The sequence below is a fragment of the Miscanthus floridulus genome, chromosome 17, assembly GCF_019320115.1.
Source record: "Miscanthus floridulus cultivar M001 chromosome 17, ASM1932011v1, whole genome shotgun sequence".
In the NCBI taxonomy this organism is placed as follows: domain Eukaryota; kingdom Viridiplantae; phylum Streptophyta; class Magnoliopsida; order Poales; family Poaceae; genus Miscanthus; species Miscanthus floridulus.
The window spans coordinates 57,458,218-57,478,253 of NC_089596.1; the positions used below are offsets into that span (position 1 = coordinate 57,458,218).

General features: G+C 46.2%; 1 protein-coding gene across 1 annotated transcript; it reads left to right on the top strand.

Moving 5' to 3' along the window:
- Positions 1 to 638: 638 nt before the first annotated feature.
- LOC136516601 (ruBisCO large subunit-binding protein subunit alpha, chloroplastic) lies at positions 639 to 4,931 on the top strand. Its single transcript, XM_066510039.1, has 8 exons — positions 639 to 786; positions 1,015 to 1,168; positions 1,809 to 1,930; positions 2,035 to 2,242; positions 2,370 to 2,515; positions 2,652 to 2,958; positions 3,794 to 4,245; positions 4,547 to 4,931. Exons 3-8 carry the CDS (start codon positions 1,898 to 1,900, stop codon positions 4,835 to 4,837), a joined length of 1,437 nt encoding a protein of 478 aa, XP_066366136.1. The 5' UTR covers positions 639 to 786; positions 1,015 to 1,168; positions 1,809 to 1,897; the 3' UTR covers positions 4,838 to 4,931.
- The last annotated feature ends 15,105 nt before the right edge of the window (positions 4,932 to 20,036 follow it).

Consider the following 20,036-nt stretch of genomic DNA (forward strand, 5'->3'; position numbering starts at 1 on the left):
GAGTGAATGGACCTGAATGACACCCTAAAGTTAATGGACCCGGTGCTTTTTACTTTTTTTCTACTCCCTTTTGTTTTGTTATGGGATGGTAATATAGTTTTGTTTTACTCGACACTACTATGCTTTATTTTACGGCCACATGGTTTTAGTTGTTAAGGTACTCTACTAACTTTTTGTAAGAAAAGTAAAATTCTCTATGCCATTTCTCCGCTCACAAAAGAGCCCTTTTACTAATTTATTTAAGGCTTTGTTTAGTTTCTCGGTGTAAAATTTTGGGGTGTCACATGGGGTGTTTAGATACTAATAAAAAATAAATTACACATATGTTACCGTAGTACTTTATTGTCAAATCATGGACTAATTAGACTTAAAAGATTCGTCTCGCAAAGTATTCACAATCTATGCAATTAGTTATTTTTTAGTCTATATTTAATACTCCATGTTCAATGAGATACGGTGTAAACTTTCGGATATGAACTAAACAAGGCTAAATTTGAAAGAACTTCTAATTTGCCGAACAAGAACGAATATCCTGAATGTTCTACAAACCCCTCACCCCGTCTGTCTCCAGACCCCTCCCTCCCTCTCACTCCTGCAGTCCGGGTGTATAAAACCGCGTAACCTCATCTGCTAAAACCCGCTCTCGCTCCAAATCCTCCGCCTCGTCCGTCGTTCCCCGCACCTTATCCTCTCGACTTCACAGTACCTGCTCTCAGCTTCTCCCTATCTCAATGGCATCCTGCGAATGCCATCTCCACCGCCTCCCTCATCTCGCCCCTCTCGCAGGTCAGCTCCTCTCCGTCGCCCAGCTTTCTAGCTTTTGCGCTCTGCGATTTCCTGGACAACTGTTTTTTGGTTCCTCCATTGCGGTTCCTCGGCCGGCGAAGGCCATCCCAATTGCGGTCTCTCGCCCAATTTGGGGCCTTTCTTGTTCGTTGAATTGTGGTTTCCTGATTAATTCTGTGCTTCCTGTCTTTCCAATATGTAATATTATTTCTTGTTGGTGGCAAGCAGGGCAGGGCGAGGAGGGCCAGGAATGGCCGGTCACAGCGGTTCGTGGTGCGTGCGGAGGCCAAAGACATCGCCTTTGACCAGAAATCCAGGGCAGCGCTGCAGGCCGGCGTCGAGAAGCTCGCAAACGCCGTCGGTGTCACCCTCGGGCCACGAGGTAGGCAACGCCTACCGCCTTGCTGCTACAGCCCATGCTGTCTGTTCGATGCTCAGTTGTGTTTCGTCTACATAATTACTACTATTTACATGGTATACCATGCGCTTCATCATGAAAAACATGGCTGCTCATAGAGACTCAATTGCAGTTCCTCTCTAGAATTACAACCGGCATTAACTACTCCTAGGTCTGTCCCCGAGAAATTGGAAGCCCTGTTATAAATACTACTACTGATTTGGCGCTCAACTAACTGATGCAACTACTATTGTAGTACAGTAGGTTAACTGATGCAACTACTATTGTAGTACAGTAGGTCTAGATAAACTTGATTGGTGCATTGATTGCTAAAAGACATTGTTTCAAGAATTCCAGGAACATATTGTGCTGTAGAATAGAGACAAAAGATGGTTCTCTTCATTTTCATTCACAGTGCACGTACAAACACAGTTCTCCAATCAAGAGCTCCTCTCTGAAATTGAATTAGCTCTTCCATTCTTCTTATTTTACATTTTTAATAATTTCGTAAATCTGATCTGTATTTCCAGTTTTCCTAAAATCTTCCGTTTCCAAAAAAAAAAAGTTTCCAAAGACATGTCTGAAAAGCAAAACACCATTAATCATCAATATAATGTTTTCACAGGGAGGAATGTGGTGCTTGATGAGTATGGCAGCCCCAAAGTTGTGAATGATGGAGTCACTATTGCCCGGGCTATTGAGCTGTATGATCCAATGGAAAATGCTGGTGCAGCATTGATTCGTGAGGTGCTTTCCTTTTCTTTCTTTCGTTTAATGAACATGTGGTGTCATCGTGTTATTTGAGGATTCTGAATAACAAAGTCGTGTTCTCCACTTCTTTGTTGTTAAAGGTTGCTAGCAAGACCAATGATTCTGCTGGTGATGGCACTACAACTGCTTCCGTCCTTGCTCGTGAAATCATCAAGCTTGGCCTTCTAAGTGTAACGTCTGGTGCAAATCCTGTGTCACTTAAGAAGGGAATAGACAAAACTGTGCAGGGTCTAATTCAGGAGCTTGAGAATAAGGCTAGACCAGTCAAGGGTGGTGGTGATATCAAAGGTGATTCTTGTATTTTCATGTTAGACTGTTCATCATTTATTTATTTTCACTTCGCAATGTAAATTTGTAACAAAATGTGTATTCAAAACATAATTAATGTCTAATTTGGTGCTGTTCTGTTTTACAGCCGTTGCATCTATCTCTGCTGGCAATGATGAATTTATCGGATCCATGATTGCTGAAGCAATTGACAAAGTGGGGCCTGATGGTGTTCTATCAATTGAATCCTCCTCATCTTTTGAGACTACGGTTGAAGTTGAAGAAGGAATGGAGGTTTGTAGGGAACTCAGCTTGTACAGTTCTTGCGTCTATATGTATGAAGTAGAAGCTTCTGATTTATAACATCAAAATTGGCAATGCATATTTACATATACTATCACATGTTCTCAAGTTTTCTTGAATATTGCAGATTGACCGCGGTTATATTTCCCCACAATTTGTGACAAACCTGGAGAAATCTATTGTGGAGTTTGAGAATGCTAAGGTTCTTATTACTGATCAGAAGATCACAAGCATAAAGGAAATTCTTCCGATTTTGGAGAAGACCACACAGCTGAGAGCCCCTTTGTTCATTATTGCTGAGGACATTACTGGTGAAGCTTTGGCGACTCTTGTTGTTAACAAGCTTCGAGGAATTCTCAATGTTGCAGCGATTAAGGCTCCAAGCTTTGGTGAGCGGCGGAAGGCTGTACTTCAGGACATTGCCATTGTCACAGGTTTGTCTTGCAACCGACCATAATATTACATATTGTCATCATTCTCTAATGCAGTTGCATTTATTTTGGCTGATAAAAGTATTGTAGTATGATTTCTGCAATATATTTATGCATTAAAAGTATACATATCGTGCTTCATTCTCTGAGTAATGCTGTAACAAATAAAAATAAAGATATTATTTTATTTTTCTATATAATTTGTACAAGGGCCTTGCCTTTTTCTCAATACATCCAATAGATCTTTAGTTTCATCAGCTTGCTATAGCTTCTTCCTAATATTGAACAAAACTGGGTGAGAATGCTAAATGACCACACCGTCAGAGGGCTATGTTAGTTGTGTGGATGCCAATTGAGATTGCATGGTTTCATGGATCACATTCTTCATCATGAATGTCAAACTTCGTACAAGCATCTGATGCGAAAACATGATAGAATTAGAAGTTAAGCTCACCATCTCTCAGTGTTAGAATTACATATAGTCAATTATTCATTGTCATGCTAGCAAATTGTTAAAATTTGTTACTTAGCTCCATTACTCCACTTGAAGCCCTGAACCCTAAATATTGAAGATTTCAATAGAAGTGACAGCCTGCAAGAGAAACAATGGTTCATTGTGTGTACTTGCATCAATCATGATGTTTCAGATTACTGAACATTATTTCAACTCCTGGCAAGTGAATGCTGGAATACCTAAATGGTATCCTCAAAGTTGGTTCAGATTATTTGCTTATGCTAGACGTTTTGGTTATCAAGGCCCTTTGTTTTAAAATTTGATAATAATTGGCCATTTATTTCTCAGTTTCATTTCGCTTATATCATGTAATTTCACTTTCAGGTGCTGAGTTCCTAGCAAAAGATCTTGGTTTGTTGGTTGAAAATGCTACAGAGGAACAACTTGGTACAGCAAGGAAAGTCACGATACATCAGACTACAACAACCCTCATAGCAGATGCAGCCACTAAAGATGAGATCCAAGCGAGGGTTGCACAGCTAAAGAAGGAGCTTGCTGAGACTGATTCAGTTTATGATACTGAGAAATTGGCTGAGAGAATTGCTAAGCTTGCTGGTGGTGTTGCTGTTATCAAGGTTGGAGCTGCAACTGAGACTGAGCTTGAGGACCGCCAGCTAAGAATTGAGGATGCAAAAAATGCCACTTTTGCAGCTATAGAGGAGGGCATTGTTCCTGGAGGTGGAACGGCATACGTGCACCTATCTACCATTGTCCCTTCGATCAAAGAAAAAATTGAGGACCCTGATGAGCGCCTTGGTGCTGATATTATTCAAAAGGTAACTTGGCTAGCATATTTATAAACTGATCAGTGCCTATGCAGTTAGATGGTATGAATTGTATTTGCCAGAGGTCCAATCTCATTAATATGTTTATGTGTGCTGGTAAAATGTGACTAGGTCCTATCATCTAGGATGTGCGTTGCTATGTTTGTGAGTAGATATATACCATCATAGTGTGTGTTGCTGGCATTGGAATTTATTTAGATAATTCAGACTAGTTCTTGTCGCAGCAGACACATATACTGGATCCTGTAGAGCTATAAATCATATTTTTACCCTATCTTATCTACTTGTGCAGGCATTGGTAGCACCTGCTTCATTGATCGCACACAATGCTGGAGTAGAGGGCGAAGTGGTTGTTGAGAAGATCAAGGACAGTGTGTGGGAGGTGGGCTACAATGCAATGACAGACAAGTACGAGAACCTGATTGAGGCCGGTGTGATCGACCCTGCTAAGGTGACTAGGTGTGCACTCCAGAATGCGGCCTCAGTAGCTGGAATGGTCCTAACCACACAGGCAATTGTTGTTGAGAAGCCAAAGCCGAAGCCTCAAGCGGCAGAGGCAGCAGAGGGAAGCCTTGCCGTGTAAATTTTAACATTCTTGAGGCGGCTGTCTAGACGGTTGAGATCAGTTGAAAGGGTAGTAACTTTGGTTTGAGAATTTTGGTTCAGGTCCACTGAAAGGTGTAGAGTAGGGTTGCCATTTTGCAGATGAAGAGTAATTTTACTCTGGTCTGAACTTGTCCAAATCAGAGAAATTTGCATCCACCATTTTTCAAATACGTTCATGGCGATGATTGATTGTGCAGGTAGAGTATATTTTTAGTTCCGTCCAACTTTTATGTTTGTCTAACTTCAATCCAACTACAAAAACAAGTAAGTTTGACATCTCAACTATCAATACTGTTCCATTTTAACCTCTCAGCTTGGTTTTGGTGTTGCTCAATCTCCGTTGACTGCATATAGGATCATTTTACTTAAGATTGTGTCTATTGAATAGTCGAATGATTAGTGGCTTCAGTAAACCGATTTTCCAGGCATCAGAGCTGTTGACACGCAGGTGTGCGGTGTGCCATTACCCGAACACCTTGCATGTAGCCTGTTGCGGCGAGTGACCGGCGCGCTTACAGCAGACCCAAAGTTCTGAGTGACACCAGATTCACATGCATTTACTTTATTTTATTTATTGAGTTGATATAGCAGAATTGTCTAATTTATAAGAGCTCAAGGTCTCAAGTACGTTATATGTAAATCTTATGGATTTATAGCAACTGCGTAAAATCATATAATTCCAGTAATCTATGGAGGCCCATGGAGGATATCAATATCATTACCGTTACATCTCAGAATGAGACAGAGGAAGTACAACAAATAATATTACATCAGGAACTTCTGTCCTCCCAATTTTGACAGTTTCCACTTCCTGCCCTCAATAGGAGCTTCTCAGGAATTCTAGTGGATTGAAAAAGTGCAGCTTTCAAAGGAGAACTTATCTTCCAAAATGAGTTTATAATTTCTGTCAACTTCACCTCCCAACGCAATGGTGAATCTTGGGTTCTCACTTCAATTTATGCTTCGTACACACCAGAAGGAAAAATAGAATTTTTAGAGTGGTTCCAGAACATCCACATGCCACAGAAAAAGTTTACTGGCTTGTTGTAGGTGATTTTATCTTGATTAGAAAACCAGAGGACAAAAACAAAGAGGGAGCGATATCACTGAAATGTTTCTTTTTAATGAGGCTATAAGTAACTTAGGCATGGTAGAACTACCCCTCATTTGCAGACAGTACACACCAAGAAGCAAACCTCCCCCCTCCTTGAAAGGTTAGATTGATTTTTCACTTCACCAGCTGGACACTCAAGTACCCAAACACTTTGGTGAAGTCACTAGTCATGAAAATCTCTGATCACTGGCCCTGCATTATAGAAATCAAGACCAAAATTCCAAAGGGGAAGCTGTTTAGATTTGAGAATTTCTGGTTTGAGCATGAAAACTTCGAAGGCCTTGTCCAACAAGCTTGGTCAATGTCAGTAACCCAGCAAGACCCAGCAAGAAGAATCACAACAAAATTCATAAATCTCAGAAAATTCATCAAGTTGTGGCGGTCCAACGTTTACTCCCTGAACCAGGTAATACAGAAAGTCAAATCAGTCATTTACTTGTTGGAGACCCTAGGACTGCTAAGAGACCTCAGTCTACCTGAGTGGAATTTTGGAAAAACTCTGTGTGGCAAGCTGTGTCTCCTTAAAATGCAAAAAAGATATTGGAAACAAAGAGAAAAGATTACATGGATTAAGGAAGGAGATGCTGGGACAAAAATCTTCCTTGCCCATGCCACAATGAGGCACATAAGAAACACAATCTCCTTATGCAACGATCAAGGCATGGCCTTACAAGACATGGACAAAAAGCATATATGATTTGGGAATCCTTAAAGTCAAGATTAGGACTCCTCAGAATCTGAAGACATGCTTTTTAACCTAAATGAGTTGCTAGTTCAGCACTTAGACCTCTCTAGACTGGAAGTAAACTTCACTAAGGAGGAAATTGATGGTATAATTGCAGAGCTACCCTCAGATAAGTCCCCTGGACCAGATGGTTTTAACAATGAGTTCATAAAAAGATGCTAGTCCTTCATTGCTCAAGACTTCAATTACTTTTGTGAAGCTTTTTGTTCAGGCAACATTTTACAAGAAGTATTACCAACTCATTTATTACCTTGATACCTAAGACTAAGGGTCCTTCAAGAATAAATGACTACATGCCCGTCTCTCTTTTGAACTCTTCAATGATGATCATCACCAAGATCTTATGGCCAATAGGCAAGTCTACAAGGAGTCATAACAACACTGTACACAAAAACCAATATGGCTTCATCAAGAAAAGAACAATACAAGATTGTCTGGCTTGGGCCCTAGAATACCTACATATCCGCCATAAATCTAAGAAAGAACTGGTAATCATCAAGCTGAACTTTGAGAAGTCATTTGACAAGATTGAGCATAGTGCCATCATTCAAATTATGGTTAATCTGGGTTTTGGCCAAAACTGGATAAGTTGGATGAAGTCTATTCTCAGCTCGGGCACCTCTTCAGTCCTACTAAATGGTGTTCCAGGGGAAACCATTCACTGCAAAATTGGAGTCAGGCGAGGTGACCCCCATTTTCCCCTCCTTTTTGTGTTGGCAGCTGATCTTCTCCAGTCCATCATCAACAAGGCTAAGGAAAGAGGAATCCTCAACCTACCCTTGGATTTGCAACACTACTAATTATCCAATAGTCCAATACGTTTATGACACCTTGAGCATCATGGAAGCCTCTGCAAGACATTCTCATCACCTAAAAGGCCTTGTTCAGTCTTTTGGAACCTCTACTGGACTAAAAGTTAATTACTCCAAATCAATGATGGTGCCAATTAATTTATCAGAACAAAAGCTTGACCGCTTGGCAATGAACCTTCAATTTCTAGAAAGGCAACCTTCCCTTTACATACCTGGGGCTACCCTTGCCAGATAAAGCCCAAAGTAGTTGATTTCTCCCCTCTGGTAAACAAATGTAAGACGAGACTCATATCTACATCAACTTTTCTCAATCAGGCAGGAGGGCTGCAACTCACCAACTCTCTGATCAGTGCTATCCCAACTTTTGCATTGTGCGCTTCAAGCTTCAAAACACGGTGCTTGATCAAATTGACAAATACAGAAAACACTGCCTATGGCGAGGAGCGGATCACTAAAAAAGCCAGTAAAGGCAGCCCGACCCATAGTTTGCATATCCAAGGAGGCTTGGGTGCTTTGAATTTGAGAACACAGAATGAAACTCTGCTAATGAAGTTCATTCATAAATTCCTTAATAGAGAGGACCTCCCATGTGTTAATCTGGTCTAGGGGAGACATTATCAGAATGGGAGGCTGCCAAATAATTTAAATTGAGGCACCTTCTGGTGGAGAGACATTAAGCTTTTCGATAAATACAAGGGCATGGCCAAAGTAAACATCCAAGATGGAAGAACCTGCTTGGTTTGGGAAGACTTGTGGAATGGAATGATACCAAAGCCCAACTTCCCTAAACTTTACTCATATTCTAAAAAGAAAAGCATCACCTTTGCAGAAGCAAAGTCATCACCAAATCTACATAGCCTTTTCTACTTGCCCTTAATCTATGGAAGCATTCTCCTAGCTCACGCAACTCCAAAACCTCCTTGATACTACCCAGGTCTCTAAAGATTCTGACTCTTGGTTCTATATCTGGGGAACATGCAACTTCTCTTCAACAAAGGCATACAAACATTTGAGTGTGCATTGTGTCGTCCAACCTGGAAAAGCTATTGTCAAAAAAAGCACCATGTTTTCTTCTGGCTCCTCCTAAAGGACAGGTTAAGCACCAGAGGGATTCTAAGGTGGAGAAATATGGAACTTGAAAGTTACACTTGTGTCCTCTGCAAAGAGCAAGTGGAGGAGATTGTGGAGCATCTCTTCATAAGCTTCCCTTTTGCAAAGGTCTGCTGGGAGTTCATCCATCTGAGAACCAATCAAAATTTAGACCCCTTCTCCAATTTAGAGCACTAAGAGTTCAGATTAATCAGCCTTTCTTAATGGAGATCATCATCTTGCTTTGTTGGGCCCTCTGGATGAGCAAAAATAACTAGATTTTCAAGCAGATTTCTGCCTCTGTCCAGGGATGCAAATTCATCTTTTTAAGTGAGTTGCACGCGCTGCTATACCATGCCAAGAAGAAATACTTCCTAGGAATTCAAAAAATGGAAAGATTCATTGTCGACAGAATATCGTCTGCAGTCCTCCGAGGGGTATCCCACGAAGGTAGATTGATCGGCAAAGATGCGTGTAATCGAGAACAAGAAGGTAACAGAGACACACGAGTTAGATAGGTTAGGGCCGTCAGCACAACGTAATACCCTACTCCTGTGGTCTGTTGGATTGTATTGGCTATCGTATGATATTGCGTGCGTTTAGAGGGGGTCCCTGCCTGCCTTATATAGTCCGGGGGGCAGAGTTACAAGTCGGTTAGATTTGGGAGATAATCAGAAAGTAATAACTGATTACAGGAATCATGGGATCATGCGTATCATAACAGATCTCGTAGTATCTTCAGGATATCTTCCCGGTATCTTGCGGGACGCGCCGAGCAGCGTCGTGCCCCTCAAGGCTTTGTCTTGTGGGCTGGGCCGCCCCATGTGGTCTGCCGTGGGTATCCGGGGTCGTACCCCCCATAGCTAGTCCCCGAGCGTCTTGTATCCATTGTGCAACGCCGTCTTGAGCTTGTCTGAGCAGGTGCGAACAAAGCCGAGCAGTCAAACTCATGGTCCGACCACCGTGATGAGTTGCCGAGCAGTTGTGAACCGTCGCCGAACAGTGTGAACCGTCGCCGAGCAGCTGTGAACCGTCGCCGAGCAGTGTGAACCATCGCCGAGCAGTGTATCCCAAGTTAGGCTTGCCATAAGGATGTAAGGAGCTCAAGTCCAAAATTGAAAATTTCCTCGCAGTGGACCAAGTGTGCCCACTTAGAGTCCGACCACAAGAAAGGGAGATAGTCTTCTTCAACTTCAGGAGGTGTGGAGTCTTCTAGATTAAAGCAAACACACTCACCGCAAGGTGAAGTGTGCTCACTTAGTTCCCGAGCCTGATAGTAGGTGACGTAGTCACGTGGTGCCAGGGTCCAAAGTAGGAGAAAAGCAGAAGACCAGCCGAGTAGGCAGCCAGTCCCTGGGTGTAGCCCCGAGATGAGAAAAAGCACATTCATCGCAAGGTGAAGTGTGCCCACTTAGTCCCCAAGCCTGATAGTAGGTGACGTTATCACGTGGTGCCAGGGTCAGAAACAGTCAATAGAAGAAAGTCCTCAGTGTGGTGAGGAACCAAGTTATATTGATGACACAGCCCCCGAGCCACAAGTGGAAATCTTGGAGAAAACAAATCGTGGAGAAAAAATCGGAGTAACGGCTGTACAATAAGAGTTACTGAGCCTTAATAGATTGCGGAGAAGTCGGCGAATATTTGGTGAGCAATAACAAATTACGACGAAAAATGGGCGATATCGGCTGCAATTGCGCAAAAGCCCAGGTAATGGCCCACCATGCCGTTTCGGAGAATTCGGAGACGCGCAAATCATGGAGCGGTTTCCCAAAAACCCTCGAATGCAAAAGGTGGGGGGTGCTTTATAACTACGCCGCCGCACCCCATGCTCCCAGCTTTGCCACTTTGCCACTTCATCTTCCTCCTCAGCCCGCGTACTTCTAGATTCATACGTGCTTCCGCCGCCAATCCCAAACCAGATCTGAGAGATGGCGCCGAAGAGGGGAGTTGGAAACCCGAAGAAGGCACCCGCCTTAGCCAGCGATGACAATGAGTGGGTTACATCGCTCATGGGGGAGGCAGAGATCAACAGGATGGTGGAGGCGGGCATTCTTTCGGACCGTGTCACTGCCGGATGGTGGCCAGCCAACAGTGAGCCCTACCCAATGCCTCATACCAACAAAGCTGTAGTTTTTGAGTATTACTTCTAGCATGGATTAGGATTTCCCATCCATCCTTTCTTGAGGGATCTACTGGAGTTCTAGAGAGTTAGTCTGTGCAACCTCCACCCCAACACCATCTTGCACATCTCTATCTTTATCCATTTCTGTGAGGCGTATCTCGGAGTTCTTCCCCACTTCAACCTCTTCCGTCATCTGTTCTGGCTGAAAAAGAATGGTGGCAGCGGTTCTAGGGTGGTCGGCGGCGTGTATTTGCAACTCCGCGATGGGATGGTAGGCGACTACCTCACTGTACTGCTGAACACACCGCTGAAGGGGTGGAACGTCAGGTGGTTCTATGTGAAGCAGAGCCATCCTGCCATCCGTTGCGACATCGACCACGTCCCGGAGAACTAGAAGAGCTGGTCAGAGAAGCCGAGCAGTGCCGATATGGAGCAGGTGAGGGAGCTCCTCGGCCTAATAAAGGTCATGAAGACCAATGGCGGACTGGTGGCGGTGAGCTTCATAGTGCGCCGCGTCTAGCCCTGCAAGGAAAGGGCCCACATGGGCTATGACTTCAAGGGGGACACCGACGGCACCCGAGAGAGGACGGAGAGGCTGTCGCAGGATGACGTGCTAGAGCAGGCTGTAGAGCTATTTGCTCTAAATGCCTCGTTCAGCGTGTCAGGGTAGACTAGGCCCTTCAACTATACAAACCCACATCCTCTGGTAAACATCTCAGTTGCTTGTTCCTGATCTTTTTTATCATGTACCGTTGTCGAGCAGTGAACTAATTCACTTGTGGAAAGATCCATTCGCAGGAACGAGTGGCGTACTTCTCGAGCGTGTTGAGGAGCGATTGGTCGAAGGCAGTGGACGCCCGGCCAACAACTCAGCCTGAGGAAGGTGCGGTCAGCACCTCGTCAGAGTTCGAAGGCGTGGATGCTGGTCGAACAGAGAGTACCCCCCCCCCCGGTGTTGGAGAAAGTCCGAGGGAAGAGGGCAGCGGCAGATGAGCTAGCCCGGAAGAAGAGGAAGACGACAGGTGCTGCTCCCCGCAAGCCGGGCGGCATCTCGCTTGGCGGTGACCAAACCACTCGGACGCAGAGTGCGGCGATGTCTGAGTGGTCGGATGATGATGGGGCTCTAGTAGCTCCTCCTCCGAGCACTGAAGCGCCTCCACGCAACACGCGCATGGAGGTTCAATCGAAGGGAGGGGAGGAAGTCCCCGAGCAGCAAGCGAAAGGAGTCCCTGAGCAGCAGGAGAAGGGAGTCCCCGAGCAGCAGGCGGAAGAGAGGCCGACGGCGGAGGCCGCGAGACCTCCACCTCAGGGCGTACAGGTCGACCCTAGGGCCACGCCTAGGGGCTTGGGTAGGCATCGCTGGTTCAAAAAAGTGTACCAAGAGGCCGACGTGTAAGTATCCTTGCCTTGGACTTATTTTGCTATCGGATCCTTATCTTTGCGACGATTGACGAGCTAATCTGATGCAGAGCAAGGCGTACGAAGGATTTGAATCCTCCCGTCTAGACCAGCGAGCAGCTGGGGGCTGGTCCCGGCACAGAAGCAATGCCGGCAGACCCCGTCCCGAAGTCCCTAGGTGCTCGGCGGCCTACGGAGGAGTCAACCGCCGTTGCTGATGAACTTGGCGGTGGAGAATGGTTGGCACCGACGATGGACGAGCCGGCGGCGGTGCCCATGGAAAGGCAGGAGCCACCGGGTCTTCGGAGGTAGAAGCTAGAGTTGCCAACGCCGCGCCAGAGTCTAGAGTGAAGAAGCCAGTGGTGATAGAGGAGCAGACGGTGCTCCCTAAAGCATCGAAGGGCATGGTCGGACACGCTGTGCGGCCACCGAGCCCCCTGGTGGTGCCCCTAGCCGTGGAGGAGGATGGAGTGGAAGAGATTGAGCTTGAGGAAGCTCGCCCTCAAGCTGTCCGGATCCTCCGCAAGTGGGGCAATGAAGTTGTGGTGGTGGAAGAGGAGGACACCACCAGGGAAGTCAGAAGGCTAGAGTTGACCCTTTCCACGGCGATGAAGCGGATCAAGGTTAGTATTGCATCAACAATGTCTATCTATGTCGTCGGAGAATGGAGTTCTTCATAATCTTATTGCTTTTGCAGGGCATAACATGAACTGTCGAACAACGGCGATAGCTAATCAAGAGGATGGAGCCCCTTACCGAGGAGAACGAAAAACTGGAGGAGGTGGTGAAGCTTAAGGAGAAAAACATACAGAGGGCCTAGCGCGAGCGTGATCTTACCGAATCCAATGCGTGGGATCTGGAATACTAGAAGGGCGTCCTATCCGAGTAGCTAGTGACCATGTTCGAGTAGTTGCAGGGCAGCTTCGAGCAGCTAGAACGTAGCTCCAAGCAGCTAACGAGTCTTTCTGAGCAGCTAGAGCGCAAATCTGAGCAGCTGAGAAATGTCTCCGAGCAGAGAAAAGGTATGGCGGATTGGCAAATTTGCTTTGCATTGCTGAATAGTCTTATTGTTGCCGACGACCGTTATGCCTGTAGAGCAAGACGCGGAGCTCGGTCAGTTGCGCCAAGTCATTGGTCAACTCCAGGAGGAGGAGAAGAAAGCGTCTGGGCGGGCAGAAAAGCTAGCCGAGGAGCTAAAAGGTGAGTACTTCATGGTCGGAGTTGTTGCTGAAGTGACTTCTTCGTTTGACACATCCTTTTAGTGCTTGTAGAATACCGTCGAAAGACCAAAGCCTAGTTCGACGTGCTGGAGCATGAGGCATAGACCCAAAGGCGAAAGCTCAATGCTGTGGTGGCTGGAGTTAGGCCGATGCTTGAATACATCGACATGGAGGCAGCTCCTCAGCCCAACGATAGGCCGCCTTGTCCGGACACCATCATCGATAGGTTCAAGGTGGCATGGGAGAACTTCAAAAGCTTCAACTGCGATGCCACTATCTCCGCCATGACCCATGCTCTGGCAGTAGTCCGGTCCCATTACCCTACCATCGATTTGTGAGTGATAGGGGCTAGATTTGCCAGAGGCACTGGTGCGACGAAGCAGCAGGAGCTAGAAGATGAGGTGGACGATGCGGCGAAGAGGCTTGCCGGCGACGTCGACCTATTCGACGAGGTGGAGGGGGAGAGCCAAACATAATGACCTACTCAGAGAGTGTTCTGTAATAGCTGGAGAGGATAGTTAAAATGCGTGAGGGTGCAGATAAACATTTATGTATGTGTATAAATGTTATAAAGTGACATGTACATGTTTATGCAATTTGCTAGTTTTTTCGGTGAAAAATCATTGTAGTGTTAACTCTAACGCGATTATACATAGTATAAGTAGCGTCTGAGCAGTTAGTTCGTTACTGAGCTCTCGGCCTTGGCTAGCCCATATTCCATATCATCGAGCGCGGAGCCTGTGCACATGTAGGATAAATAGGTGTGACCAAGGAACCACAGCCGACTGCCCATAATGGAGAGCGCGGAGCCCGTATCACATGTAGGGAGAGATCGGAGACTAGGTCTTCTCTAAAGAACATAGAGCAGAACGTGTGCTGCTCGGTGGTTGGCGAAATATCTTGGAGATATGGAGAAACATGGTTGAGCATTTATGGAGATCACGTATTGGAGTTTGTTAAGGAGTAGCTTAGAGCTAGCGACCGCAAATGGAGATTAAACCGTAATGGAGAATAATGGAGACAAATTACAGCGATAAAAACTTCATTCATTATGGAGTGGAGAGTACATATCTGGAGCGTTTCAAGGATAGAAACGTATAAGGTGCTCGATGTGCCATGAATTGGGGATATCGACTCCATCTAAGTCACATAGCCGGTAAGACCCTGGTCGAGTAACCTCTTTGACCACGTAGGGCCCTTCCCAGGGGAAGGAGAGCTTGTGCATCCCTTCGGTTTTCTATTTTTTGTGGAGAACGAGGTCACCGACAGCAAATGAATGACCTTTGATGTTGCGGTTGTAGTATCTCCATAAGCCATCTAGGTATTTGGCTGTGCAGATGCAAGTGATCAGGCGTTCTTCTTTGGTCCTGTCGACATCCTCTGTCTGAACAGTTGCGGCTCGCTCTTCATTATAATGTTCCACCCTAGGTGCTCGGAAGGCAATGTCCACTGGTAGTATGGCTTCTGAGCCATAGACCAAGAAATATGGAGACACACCGGTGCTGCGACTAGCTTAAGTACGCAGTCCCCAGACCATAGCTGGGAGCTCTTTGAGCCATCTGCCAAGATGCTTTTCCTCTTTCTGATATAGCCTCTTTTTGAGGGCATCAAGGATCATGTCGTTCGTCCATTTGACCTGGTGAAAGGGTCGAGATGGCAACTAGAGGGGGGGTGAATAGTCCTTTTTAAAACTTAATCACGTTGGCTAACCGAAACAAGTGCGGAATTAAAACTATCGGTCTAGCCAAGACTACACCCCTCTATCTATGTTCACTATCACCTTGCAAGGATACTAATCATGCAACAAAGGTGTCGGGCTAGCTAAAGCTCACCTAACCAATTCTAGGAGCAAGGTCACACAAACCTATGCCACTAGTACTTTAAGCAACAAGGGAGCTCCTACACATGCTAGTAAGCAAAAGCACAAAGCCAACTAAGCTCACTAGGAATGCTCAATAATAAGGCAACCAATGCCAAATTAGAGAGCGCAATTACTTAGCTACACAAACTAAGCAATGTGACTAACAAGGTTACACAAACTAAATTAGCCACGCAAGGGAGCTACTTGTATGCTACACAAGCAAGAAGGTAACTAGCAAGCTACACAAGCTAACTAATTACAAAAGCAACAACACAAGCTCAATGTATATGAAAGTAATCACAAGCTTGTGTAACGGGGATGCAAACCAACGGGAAGAACAAGGTTGACACGATGATTTTTCTCCCGAGGTTCACGTGTTTGACAACACGCTAGTCCCCATTGTGTCGACCGCTCACTTGGTGGTTCGGCAGCTAATTGGCATCACCCGCCAAGCCCGCACGTTGGGCGCCGCAAGAACCTACCCCGAAGGTGAGGGTAGCTCAATGACACGCTTTACTAAAGTTGCTCTTCGCGACTCCCATGGGGCGAGCACAATGCCCCTCACAAGCTCTTCTCCGGAGCACCGCACAAGCTTCTTGCGGGCTTCGACGGAGACCACCACCAAGCCATCTAGAAGGTGGCAACCTCCAAGAGTAACAAGCACCACCGTCTTGCAACTCGATCACCTAGTGCCACTCGATGCAACCTCACGATGCAATCGTACTAGAATCGCTCACTCACACAATCGGATGATCACTATCAAGTATGTGTGAGATGGAGGGCTCCTAAGAACTCTCAAGCATGGACACAAAGTCCCCCAAGGTGCTCAGCACCAGCCATGGCTGAAGGCCACTTCTATTTATAGCCCCAAGGGCTAAACTAGCCGTTACCCCTTCACTGGGCAAAAGTCAGGCCGACCGGACGCTCCGGTCCGATCGACCAGATGCTGGACCTCAGCGTCCGGTCGTGCGATGCATGCCATGTGTCCCCTTCTTCAAACGCTGTTCATCCAATCTTAATGGTCATCTGACGACCGGATGCAGCAGCTTCAACTGACCGGACGCAGCAACCCCAGCGTCCGGTCATTTCCAGTAAGGTACCAGACATGACCGGACACGTCCGATCGGTCGCGATCAGACGCAGCACCAGCGTCCGGTCTCCTCCAGCAACACTGCTCTGCCTACGTCATCACACATCACCTTGACCAAACGCACCCTGTCAGCGTCCGGTCACTTCTAGCGCTAGCGTCCGATCGAAGACCGACGCCTGCCCGCTGACTGCCACTTCTGACCGGACGTAGGAACCCAGCATTCGGTCACTACGTGACTAGTGTCCGGTCCACTCTGTGAGACCCTATCTTTTCGGAACAGGGCGCCGGTGGAGTTCTGAACCCTTCTCACCTCCGTTCCATCGCCGAGTTGATCCACATCAACTCTAACTTCATCTCCTTTGTAAATGTGCCAACACCACCAAGTGTACACCATCATGTGTAGTGTGTTAGCATTTTCACAATCATTTTTCAAAGGATTAGCCACTCAACTTGCCACGCCACTCGATCCTAGCGACGATGCAAAGTTAGATCATTCGAGTGGCACTAGATGATCGATATGCAAGCAAGTTTGCCCCTCTTGATAGTACGGCCATCTATCCTAAACCCGGTCATAAACTTCTCTACACACCTATGACCGATGAAATGAAATGCCCTAGGTTATACCTTTGCCTTGCGCATTCCATTCCATCTCCTCCAATGTTGATGCAACACATGCACCAACACAATCAACAATGATATGATCCACTTCATATCATCACGTGATCATATTAGTTCATCGATCTTGACTTTACTTGCTCTTCACCGTTGCCATCGTCCATCGGCGCCAAGTCTTGCTCAAGCTTCACCGCCACGCGGTCCATCACTCCAAAGCCTTCGACTTGCCCTTCATGCTTGCAACCGGTCCATCAAGCCAAGTCTTGTCTTGATCTTCTCCACCTTGATCACATGACTCAATGTCATGTCTCATGTGCAATGAGCTCCTTCATCATCACATGTGTGAGCTTTGCAACATCTCCAAGCCATTTTCACCTTCATGGCATATGTTGCTCACACACATGTACCTGTGGACTAATCACCTATGTATCTCACATAAACACAATTAGTCCACCTAAGTTGTCACTCAATTACCAAAACCAAACAAGGACCTTTCACCTGGCCGTTGGCTCTAGGATGGGCAACGGAGACGTATTTGATGGAGATGCATTGATCTTTGTAGAAGTCCCAAAAATGGTGACCAGTGAATGTAGTTCTGAGGTCGGTGATAATGTTGTTCGGAAGACAGAATCTATGGATGATATCTTCAAAGAGCTCGACTGCCTTCTTAGTAGTAGCCGAAACAAGCGGTTTGTATTCAATCCACTTGGAGAACTTATCAATGGTGACATACACGTACCAGAAACCACCTGGCACTGGCTTGAAAGGCCCGATCATGTCTAGTCCCTAGCATGCAAAAGGCTAGGAAGCTAGGATGGTCTATAGTTCTTGTGCCGGCACGTGTATCTGCTTGGTGAAAAACTGGCATCCTTCACAACGTCGGACGAGGTCTTCTGCGTCAGTGATGGCCGTGGGCTAGTAAAAACTAGCTCGGAAGGCTTTGCTGACTAGGTTTCTCGTGGCCGCATGGTTGCTATAGGAACCAGAGTGAATTTCGAGAAGTAGTTTCACTCCCTCTTCTTGGGTGATGCATTTCTGTAGTATCTCTTCCTTGGCACTTTTCCTCATCAAGTTCTCGTCTACCAGCACGTAGTGCTTGCTATGACAGATTAGGCATTTAGTTTTAGGCTTGTTGGCGGGTACGTCGGTGCTGGTGCGGTACTTGATGAACTGTTCCCTCCAATCGGTGGCCGGCGAAGGCGCTGTAAGTACCAGCTGCTCGGCGGGGGGAATTTCTTGAACTCCCTTCTCTTCCTTAATAGATGGTGTAAAGAGGTCTTGAATGAAGACCCCTGGTGGAATCATGGTGCGAGAAGAGCCTATCTTAGATAGGTGGTCATCGAGCTAATTTTGATCTCGTTCCACATGGTGGTACTCGATACCGTAGAACTTCCCTTCGAGTTTCCTGGTTTCGGTGCAATATGCGTCCATCTTCTCACTAGAGCAGGACCAGTCTTTGTTGAGCTGGTTGATGACCAGCGCGGAGTCTCCGTATACCATGAGGCATTTGATGCCGAGCTCGACGGCTATACAGAATCCGTGGAGACATGCTTCATATTCGGTGGCGTTGTTGGAGGCTGGAAAATGTATTCAAAGAACGTATCGGAGCATGTCTTTGGTCGACGTAATGAATAAAATGCCAGCACTAGCGCCATTGATGTTAAGGGTGCCGTCAAAGTACATCACCCAGTGCTCGGGGCAAGTAGCGAGGATGGGCTCTTAGATCTCAGTCCACTCAGTGAGCACCTGTGACTTGATGGTTGGCCTGCTTCTGAATTCAATGAAGTAAGTGCCGAGCTCAATATCCCACTTGATGATGCGGCCGTTGGCCTCTTTGTTGCGGAGGATGTCCCCCAAAGGGAACTCAGTGACCACGACGATCTTGTAATACTCAAAGTAATGGTGGAGCTTGCGTGATGTGATCAGAATAGTGTATAGCGGTTTCTGAACTTGAGGATAACGAGTTTTGGGCTCATTAAGGACCTCACTGATGAAGTAGACCGGACATTGCACCTTATAGGCATGCCTAGCCTCCTCACGTTCGACGATGATAGCTGTGCTAACGACACGAGAAGTGGCGGCAATGTAGATTAGTAGGGTTTCATCTGGTCGAGGCACCATCATGATCGTAGGCTTCATTAGAAACATCTTAAGCTGCTCGAAAGCTGTATCTGCCTCCTCCGACCAGGAGAAGCGCTCAGAGGTCTTGAGGAGTTTGAAGAATGGTGGTCCCTTTTCACCAAGGCGTGATATAAAGCGGCTAAGAGCAACCATGCAGCCTGTAAACTTATGTATGTCCTTTATGCGGGTTGGTCATTTCATGTTGGTGATGGCGGAGACCTTGTCGAGGTTGGGCTCGATGCCACGGGCACTGATGATGTCGCCCAGGAGTATGCCGGATGGAACTCCAAAGATGCACTTTGAAGGGTTCAACTTCCATCTATACCTTTCCAGGTTGGTGAAAGTTTCTTCGAGGTCGGCGATGAGATTATCGGCGGTCTTGGACTTGACGACCACATCGTCAATGTATGATTCAACGTTGTGGCCTATCTATTGACCGAGGCACATCTGGATGGCCCTTTGGTAGGTTGCCCCAGTGTTCTTGAGTTCGAAGGATATGGTGGTATAGCAATACGCACCAAAAGGTGTGATGAACGATGTCTTGATCTGGTCATCTTCCTTTAGGGATATCTGGTGATAGCCAGAGTAACAATTGAGGAAGGAGAGCAGTTCGAGCCAGCGGTGGAGTCTACAACCTCATCTATCCAAGGCAAACCGAAGGGGTCTTTAGGGCAGTGTTTGTTGAGATCAGTGTAATCAACACACATTCTCTATTCTTTATTCTTTTATTGAATGAGAACAGAGTTTGCTAACCACTCAGGATGATACACTTTTTTAATAAATCTGGTAGCTAGGAGCCATTTTATTTCTACCCTAACAACCTCCTTCTTGTCTGGCGTGAATCATCAGAGTTTTTGCTTGATCGGTTTGGTGGTCGGTGAGACATTCAAGGAGTGCTTGATCTTCTCCTATGGTACCCCCGACATGTCTACAGGTTTCCAAGCAAACACATCGGCGTTGGCACACAGGAAGGAGATGAGCGTGCTTTC